At 30.6% G+C, this 10,715-nt stretch overlaps 1 protein-coding gene across 1 annotated transcript in view; it reads left to right on the forward strand.

Annotated features, from left to right (window-relative positions):
* The window catches only part of LOC139520312 (zinc transporter ZIP13-like), a 30,418-nt gene extending 24,541 nt beyond the window's left edge, over positions 1-5,877 (forward strand). Inside the window, exon 8 of the mRNA XM_071312849.1 lies at positions 7-5,877. Within this exon, the coding sequence (XP_071168950.1) occupies positions 7-79 (73 nt within the window). The 3' untranslated portion in view covers positions 80-5,877. The remainder of the gene's footprint in view (positions 1-6) is intronic.
* The last annotated feature ends 4,838 nt before the right edge of the window (positions 5,878-10,715 follow it).

Here is a 10,715-nt window from a genome sequence, read left to right on the forward strand (position 1 = left end):
TTTCAGAGAATCAATGAAACAGCTGCTGTGTCTGTGTGCTGGGATATCATGCATGTATGGTGTATGCATGATACATTGACAGTGTAACAGTGTTCTGTGATAATCTCAATAGACTGTGCAGCTGGTTGTGTTCATAGCATTATAGTCTATAAACAAGAATCTTTTGTATGTCAAGTTCAGTAGAATTTACTCAAATGATATTTGTATGGTAGATCTCCCAATGAGAAACACTTGTGACAATTGATCTCTCCATTACAACCAAACACATACAAGTGTTAGTGTTCTTGCAACTGGTCAATTCTGTGAAATTTTTTATTGAGATCTGTTTAATAAATTTTAGAATGGAAATAACTTATTTTTTTTAAAGATTCTTTACAAAATAAAGAATAGAATGACCACTTGCAAAAGAAATAGGATAATATTTCTATGATTTTAGTTGTAATCGGACTACAAAAGTATTTTTTTCTTGGACTCCAATTTGAAGGTTTTTTGGAACAGAAGAGTTTTTTTATTTTGTCAATGAAAATTGACACCTACCAATAAACTGGCTTCCATAGCAATTTACACATGTCTGGCAATGCTAAAATATTCGTGAAGATTTGTTCTTGAATATTCTGCAATACATGTACCCTTATCAAGATGACCTCTTCAAAATATGCACAAGTAGAACCTTTAATGGGCTCATATAAAAAAATTTCTTAATCCCCATATTAAAAATATTCCAGCATTAGGCTTTTGATTTGAGTTATTTTGGAGTACTAAAATTATTAGACATGTGATTTGATTTGCTCAAGAAATCCTGGTAATATATAATGTAGATAATTAATTAGAACCAATTATTATGCCTAATGTAGGATAGATTTGTGGTTCTTTAACTTTAACCAAACATAATCATTTAGCATTGTACCCAAAACTGATGTCTTTTGAAATCAAACTTCCTCTGTTAGAAGTAGGGTGAATCTAGGATAAGTTTTGTAAATAATTTAAGCCACTTGACAGGAACAATTTGATTTTAGCAGGTAATAATTACATTAGATGTATGTTTCATTATAATACGTTATTTTGATTGGCTAACTGCACATCATGTGTTATTCCTTAAGCAATTGCATTACACAATAAAACTTATCATTCATGATAACACGAGGTCCGACAATAAAGTGCACAGGTGAATTAAATAAAAAATTAATAAAAATCATATTTTCATTATCCTAGCTAAAAAATGTAATTATAAGTATTGAATGCTTCTTTTTGTAACTTCATAGGGTTGTAAAAGTGTTGTCCGTGCGCACATTTTAAGAATGAAGCGCTTTTGCGCTTCATACAAAATGTACTTCGGTCAATGCTTTTACATCCCAATGAAGTTACAAAAAGAAGCATTCAATTCTTAAATAATTTTTAATAGCTTCTGTATTTAGACAATCGAAAGAAAACAGATGAATGATATCCTTTGTAAAATGTGGTGCATTTTGTCATGTGTATTTATTTATTGATCAGTTATTTATCATTCATTATTTTGTTACATTATTTCATAGGTCTACATTCAATTGCAATGCAATTAATTTATTCTCTTTTATTTGTTTATTTATATGAAACATTATTATAAATATTTTATGATAGGTAGAACTTGTTATAACCAAACCTGAAAATTACTGCTGTAATTCATATATTTCAATTCTGTCAATCATTATTCTTTGTTTTATTTTTAAATATCTTTATTTTACTAAAACCTGATTATATATTGTCTGAAAAAAACATAACGACAGTGTATTTATAATAGACTGTTTGTTCCTGACACCAAAGAAAGACTGACAAAATAGATCAAAGTTTGTCCCGTGTCTTTATTTCGCTCAATGCATTGCATGTTGTTGAAAATTTAAACTTAATTATAAATCTTAAGCTATAAAGGGAATACCAGATCAAAAGTAACTTAGTGTAATGCATTATGGGAAAAAGGCAAAACATTGAATGCCATAACAGACCTAATTTTGTTGGTAATGTTATCCGTACTTGCATTTTTGTTGTCCACAATCTTCATGCTGCAAACAAGTGTTTTGTCTAGTCGAGATTAATTTACTTTCATTATTGTCTTATTCCTTTGAAATTGTTTAAGCTTGGTTTCTTTCATGTACAAAAGATGAACCTGTATCTGCTTTCATCAGCCACTTAGGAATTCATATTTAACAATGAACTAAACTTTGAAACTTTTATTCACAGTATCAAGTATCAAAGGCTAAACATTTGTGTTAAACCAATTTTAAGACGACTTTTTTTTTATTAATATCCAAACAAAAATGCATTATTATACATGAATCATTTAGATATAAACCAAAAAGTAGTACAAATATGATAGTAGTGTGTAATATGTCTTTTAATGAAATATTTGTCATGGCTGAAAAGTCATTATACATTGAAATTGTCGCAAATATTTTAAAACTGTGTTTTAAATCCGTTTTAAATCCAACAATCAAAATAGAAAGTATGTGATATTAGTTATTAAGGACCAACTTTTCTGTACATTTTGATGTATATATATATGTTTATGTTCATTATAATATATCAATAATATCCTAAATGTCTTTTCAGTTGCTGCTTTTGTGATCAGTTAAAACATTTATAAAATATTTTCAGTAAATTTTTAGCCTTTTTGCAAAGTTGTCAATTTCAGCTTATTTGATGTATTAATTTTCATAGGTATCAATGGTCAATGATTGAACAATTCTTTTTTTTTGTAGCAACATGATTTTCAGGTTAAATTTTTTTTGATATATCAGTGAACAAATGCTTGATTTTTTTAAACACTGAAATTCAGTTCCCATTTCCAACAAAATTCAAGAAAAGAGTATTTATTCCAGTAGAAAATCTTGTTGTAGAAGAATTGGTTAGCAATCTTGACATAAAAAAGTTCTCAATACAAATTAAGGATACTACTTATGTTATATTTCTCATTTAATGGCAATACTATTACTTACACTGTTTCAACATTAATTGATATTAAATCATATTTTTTTGCTTGTAAATGACAAACATTTGCATCCTTCTCAAATATTGTAAGTTTGATTTCCTTTCGTTACTATTTTAGTGCCATAATCCAGACAGCATTGGGGAAATGCCATGTTTTAGTTTGTCAAAAGAGCTGTAATATGCCTTCCTGTGTTCTCAAAATTAGCATTTATTATATTTATTTTATCACTTTGCTCTTTGAAGACTTGACTGTGGTTCTTCTCAAGCAGTTTGTTCAAATTTCTGACCAGTCTGATTTGTAACTACTCACCTACTTCACTGGCATGGTTAATACATTCTATTGACTGTTAGTGTACCTAAGCATTTATAGGTGTCTATATTGACTTCAAAAATATTTTGCTGACAAAATGAAAGAAAAAATGGTGTAATACGTCAAATTATTATGGTAGATATTTGTTGTAACTCCTATAATATAATCATAATTGAAAAGGTTCCAATTAAAAAGTATGGGGATATCATATATCAAGGAGATTGTAAATTAGGTAGGTCTTTGATAATGAACTGAACTATTAAGCCTATTGTTAATTGTGAGAACATAGAAAGGCCGAAGGCATAGGTAGAAGTGTTTATTTCCAGACTAGCCATTTTCAGCTAGAATTTTTAAAGTTTTATTGGGACATCAGGTTATCTTTTATTTGTTAATAGTTTCTATTTTAATCATTAAATCCATATATATGAGCTGTTAATGTGAAATGTTTTGAATGATTTTATGGATATATAGTATATGCAAAATATATTTTTATATGAATTTTAAGGTCAGTAGCAGTAGATTTTTCATATGCAAGATGTAGTATTATTGTAAAACAGTAGACTTTTGATAAATGTGCAATATTTGAATATTTGTTTTATTTGTACTAACTAGTATTTAAAGTATAATCCACTGTCATTATCCTGTTATCTTTGAAGTTGTTTAATATCTGATCTCAGAAAATTTGTTCTTTGGTAATCTGAATTATTTTGTAGATAATAATTTCTTTTGTAGATAAATTGTATAATTTTCCCTCAAAACAGCCATATGTTAAATGATAATTCTGAGGAAATAACCTGTATTGAGTGTTGAAATTTAAAAGCAGAGGAAAATATTTTCCATATTTTAGAATAATGGCAATGTGTATTCATGGATTGTATTAAATATGAGATATTTTAAGTTATTTTAAGAATACGAAACAATGCGTTGAAATAAAAAGAAAGAAGAACTTATGTCTTGAATGGTAAAGTTTTTGTTACATTTAAAGAAGAGGAGCAGAAAGAATATAAATTAGGATTTAGGGAGTTGCTTTTTTGAAGATATGACTCTTCCCTATAACTGCATATATTTTGATTGTTGGGCACCTTCGTGTGCTTCTGTGTTGATATTTTTTTTAAATGATTACAATGATAATTATCTTAATTTATTCTTGTCAAGTAGTGAATTGCTTTGAGAAACTTTTGCCACATATTGTTCAATATGTATCCATTCAAGTGTATAATTTTCTCATCATTGATAAAATAATGTAGCTAACATCAGGGAGAAAAGTTCTTGCTTTCTGGATAAGAAAAGCAGATGAAACTAAAAATTAAATTGAATATTGCATTTCATTAATGATAATTCTCTTTTTCAAATAACATTATACATTTTATTTAATTCTGTCATATGTAATAAGATGTTTTTTTGAAACAAAATTAAGGCCACTGCGATGACATATAAGGACAGAATTCGAATGCATCAGAAATATCAAATTTACACAAAACACTTATTCTTTCAAACTTAAGAATAGCTTAAATATCATCATTCATTTTAAAATTATATGACATAGAGTAAGAATTCCTATCTATCATATCATATATACATTTACAAATGTCATCAGATAAGTCTCAAATGAGGTGCTTTTTATCTTTCTACTTTCTTTCTACTAAGCTAAGAGGAAATACTTTGTCACATTCTTTAACTAATCAGAAACAACCACATGTATTTGATTGTGATCTTGCAGAAGATTAGCATACGTTTTTTTGTTTATAACAGTTTCATTACTTATTATACAATCAAAACCTTATCTTAATCATCTTAATTGGAGGCTAAGGACTTTGTTTAATTCCCTCCTGTAAATGCTGGTAAACATTGTTGGCTGAATAGGAATTTTGACTTTTTAAATGACCAAATAATTTATCATTCTTCATTATATAATGTGTTCAAATAACTTTTCTTTTTTTCATCAAAATTTACGCATGGGTGTATTTTTTCATTTTAATTATTTCCTATCAAATGAATATAATATTTGCGGATTCTTTGCCAAACAAATATTAATTGGTGCTTTGTATTTTTCTCTGTATTATGAGGGTACTCATATACATGTATTGCTAAACATGTATTCTAAATCATTATTAGTAAAATCATTATTAGTAAAATCATTAATAGTAAAATCAAGGAGGTTATACCTCCTTGGTAAAATTTAGTAAAATCATTATTAGTAAAATTTGGAATTAAATGTACCAACAAAATAAAATCCATAATTCAGATATCAAGAAAGTTTCTATGTTCAAATTTGAAAATGAAGGACATGATTTAGTCTCTGAAATGATAATGTATAGATCAAATGAAAATTGCAAACTTTTATCTAAATACCTTTAAAAGAAAATTTTCCAACCTTCAATTCCATTACTTTTCTCAAATAAGTCGTGCAGTTAGTTAGGCATTATAACTTATTTTGTTTGTAAGTTATATAAATATGCAATCCATCTTTCTATAGCATATGTTTGTTTTTAGTGATAAATATACGATACCAAGTACTATCATGTTTGTTATAAAAAATGTTTCAAACCATTATTGTTATCATGCTTTTATCATGAACATCTAAAAATAAAAGAAATATATTGTCATTTGTTGCTTTTTATATATAAATGTTCAAAGACGCCACAGTGACCAAGTGGTTTAACGAAGTTTAAACTACTGTATCAAAAACAAGTCAGCACTGAAGTTATGAGTTGAAATCCATCAAGTGAAGGTGCACTAGACTCCAATCTTAATTGACTGGGATTGTCAGTTTTCCCACCAAAGGCTGGTGATTCTCTCCAGCACTCCGGTTTCCTCCACCAATTAAAACTAACCACTACGAAATAGCATAATAGTTTTAAACACATATGTACAGTTCAGGATTTCAACCTGTAGTCACATTAAGTGTTTGTACATTGTTTTCGTATTGCTTTGTATTGTTTATCGTCTGGTTTTGTGGATAAAGATTTGCAAGAAATGCAATCAATACCCTTATGTCACTACTGGCTAGTTAATTATATCTACCATGAGTTTACATCGTGTATGAACCTTTTTATGCCCCACCTACGATAGTAGAGGGGCATTATGTTTTTTGGTCTGCTGCGTCCTTTAGTCCGTCCGTCCGTTCGGACATCTGTTCGTCCCGCTTCAGGTTAAAGTTTTTGGTCAAGGTGACTGTCGTCTTGATGAAGTTGAAGTCCAATCAACTTTAAACTTAGTACACATGTTCCCCATGATATGATCTTTCTATTTTTAATACCAAATTTAAGTTTTGACCCCAATTTCACGGTCCACTGAACATAGAAAATGAAAGGCGAAGTTCAGGTTAAAGTTTTTGGTCAAGATAGTTTTTGATGAAGTTGAAGGCCAATCAACTTGAAACTTTGTACACATGTTCCCTACAACTAATGGAAGTTTTTAACGACCTTGACTGGCTATACAGCCCTTGCACGGTCGGTTGTTCCCTATGATATGATCTTTCTAATTAAAATACCAAATTAAAGTGTTGACCCCAATTTCACGGTCCACTGAACATGGAAAATGATACTATGGACACATTCTTGTTGTTCATGGAACAGTTTAACAACAAATGTACAATTATGTAAAAAGTAAGATAACTCCAATTGAAATTACTGTATTGTCTATAGTTATCTAAGGGAACAAGCTTATAATTTAATACGTCAGACACGCGTAACGTCTATACATAGACTCATCAGTGACGCTCATAATCAAAATAGTAAGGAAGACAAACTAGTACAAAGTTGAAGAACATTGATGACCTAAAGTTTTAAAAAAGTAGTGCTGACTACTGGGCTGGTGATACCCCCGAGGACGAAACGTCCACTAGCCGTGGCATTGACTCAGTGGTGTAGATCAAAGATTTCAGGCTTATAATTTAATACGCCTGCATTGTGTTCTGTTGCTAAAATACATTTTATCAGAATCAAGTTCCATTAACTGTTTATTGACACTGATGGTCTCTAAGACCCATTAGTCGTTTCAAGTTGCTATACAAAGACAATTTTATATTAAAGTGAGAAAGAGTAAACAGTTGGTCATATTAAACAGACTGACAACTATCCATAGATATCCCTTTAGAAAATATAAACCCTGATCTCGATGAACATTCCGCTTTTAAAAGTGGCATCTTGACTTCAAACCGGGGGTCCTACTAAAATGCGCCCGGGAGCGCCCGGGTGAAGAAAAAGCGCCCGGGGAAAAGAAAAAGCGCCCGGGGAAGAAAAAATAGCGCCAGGGGAAAAGAAAAAGCGCCCGGGGAAAATAAATAGTTATTGTATTGGCATGAGACAACTTTGTGACGATAAAATAAGTTATGCAAATTGATTTATTTTTATTTTAGACAAGTATTTTGCAAATAAAGATAATAGACATTTGTAATAAAGCACAAACACAACTAAGAATGTTTCAATTTAAACAATAATATATGATTACTATTTCGAAAGACAGATAATAATGGATCACAGTTAATGCTGAAGATTTATAAATTGCAAGACATCAAAAGACATGTTTTTCAAAAACGATATCAAAATGAAAACTTAAAAAAAAAACCTTAAAATTCACAGTTAGATATTACTTTATACAAAATTAAAATAGTTACACAAAAAAAAATCAGCAAATAAAGCAGTACTATACATGTACCGTATAGCAAAAACAATGGTATAAAAAGCAGGAGTTGGGTTAAATTTTAAAACTAAGCACTGATAAGCATAGCCATTAAAAGAGATTCAGTTTTAAAACAAAGAAATAATTAATCTATATCAACATCTGCATATAAAACATTTACTATTGTTTAAAAGCACTAAAAGTAAAAAGGAAATATTAAAACACTGATAAGCATAGCCATTAAAACAGTTTCAGTTTTAAAAAAATATATAATAATTCGTTATCCATGTTATCAGCATATGCATATAAAACATTTACTAAATTGTTAAAAAGCACTAAAGTAAAAAGTAAATATTAAAACACTGACAAGCAAAGCCATTAAAACAGTTTCAGGTTAAAAAAAAGGTAATATTAAATCTATATCAGCATCTGCATATAAAACATTTACTATTGTTAAAAAGCACTAAAAGTAAAGCACTATGCGTCTTACCACCTATTCATACTAACTGTCAACTACATTACTGTTCATAACAAATATAATACAATGTACATTAAAAGTTATGTTGAAAATTTCAAGGTAGTGGTCTTGTTGCTACGAATACGCTTCTTTTGGTTTGGCTTCCTTGCGGTGGTTGGAGTTTTAGGAATCTTTAATTTTCCGTCAGATGATTCCACAAAATTGTCTCTAGGTTTGCTTAGATTCATTAACTTTCTGAAAATGGCGTCCTTTTCTTTTGCACATTTCGACGACCATACCACTTCTGTTACTTGAAGTTTTCTAGCCCAAGGAGCCAACGCATATTTCCCCTGGCCATGTAATGCTCGGCGTATATCTCAATATTGTAATTGAACAATTTTGTGTAGTTTGCCTATAAGGTCCGGGAGCTTAACGGCTTTCCAATTTGTTGATAGTTTTAAAATATTGTTCATGGATTCGCATGAATTGTTCTTCCAGTTAATTGGGGAAATGTCTTTTTGTGCCGGTTCCCAGACATAGTTCTTCAGAGATGATGTACTACTGCTAAAGTAACGTTGAAACGCGGGAACACTGTACTCGTACTTCGCTTCCAACTCCATTACCTTTAGGTCAAACTCTACATCATCAGGAGACGAGAGGAGACCATCTACGCCAAAAACATCGTTGAGCACAGTGTTGTAATTTGGGTCTTTTTCGCCAATGACTTCCCGCAAATGTCTCTTAAAATTTTCCTCAATGTGACGTGTGCAAAGAATTTGCTGGGAATCTGGAAAGCACTTCTGAATTGCTTTCGTCAAAGCTTTTTCTTCGTCCGAGCCAAAAACAAGGCTTATATTCAGAGTAATGAACGCAAGATCACCAGTGCCGTTAACTGGAGGATATACAACCCTAATATTGTTTCCAGTGACATTGCTCAATGCGTGAAGTGTCCATTGTGAAGAATAACCGCCGGGTTTTGAACAGTCAATACATGACTTATTATAACTTGGGGAGACTAGGAGAATGTTTCTATAATTATCAATCTTAGAATACTTGTTGCTGTTTAATGACATTTCAATGCAAGTACGGACACGGAGTTCGGTCACAAGACTGTTGTCACCCACGAGGGCCATTGAAGCAGAACTGAACAGACAACTCCCATCTGTTAAAGACGTCAATGGGACACCTGAAACCAAAATAATAGAGTTTAATAGATCGTTCCAATGTTGTACTGTCCCAGGTCAGGGGAGGGTTGGGATCATTAATTTTTACATCAATTAGCCCGTATTTTTCTTGTTTGAATTGTTTTACATTTTTATTTCTGGGCCTTTTATACGGCTGACTATGCGGTATGGGCTTTGTTCATTATTGAAGGCCGTACGGTGACCTATAGTTGTGAATTTCTGTGTCATTTGGTGAAAAGGGGGTTCATTGGCATTCACACAACATCTTCTTTATATTTTAGACATATAGTGTAAAGAAATTTCACTTATTTACGTATACCCAGTATAATTCGAAGCCTCGAGATAGTTTAGAAAGCATGTGACTTCATTATTGTCCAGTTATTTTGCTGTCTTTTATTATATGACAAACGAGACAGTGAATTCAAATGCTTCATATGAACCAGATATAAAAAAAAAAATTATATTATATATTTTAAAGCTTAATGTTATTATAAATTTATATTTCCGGTATTTTCTTTAAAGCACCAAGAATCTCTCACCATTCTCATTCATCTTGTATTGTTTCAACAGCAGTTTGGATGTAGAATGTTCCGAGTATACCGCCAACTTCTCTTCGCTGTACTCAGCTTCAGTCATTGTGGGTAGCATTCCCTTTTCTCGTTTACAGCAAAATCGTAGGTAATTAAATTCCTGTTCACCAGCCTAAAAGTAATCAATTTCTTTATAAATACCTAGTCCTATAATATAAGACTCTGCAGGTTCATAGAGTCTTATATTATAGGACTATATAAATACCCTATATGAAATACACACAAATGGTTTTGAATATTAACGATTGTGGTTAATTGGATTACCGTAATCAGCGTGTCGTGTGTACAGTTAACGATGGTTAATTAGTCTTATCTTATTTTATTACAATTGGATTACCGTAATCAGCGTGTCGTGTGTACAGTTAACGATTGTTAATTAGTCTTAGCTTATTATATTTATAAATATACATATCATTTCAATTCTTTATTACTTTAAGAATACATATAATTGTTAAAAATGAAAACGGGGGAGAATAATGGAAATTAAAATTCCATAAGCGTACATTTTGGCTGAATAAGAAGTTTTATTATTTTCTCTCTATAATTTATAAAATATATTACAAATCTCACCTCTGTCAATCGTAATAATG

Source organism: Mytilus edulis, chromosome 4 (genome assembly GCF_963676685.1).
Source record: "Mytilus edulis chromosome 4, xbMytEdul2.2, whole genome shotgun sequence".
In the NCBI taxonomy this organism is placed as follows: domain Eukaryota; kingdom Metazoa; phylum Mollusca; class Bivalvia; order Mytilida; family Mytilidae; genus Mytilus; species Mytilus edulis.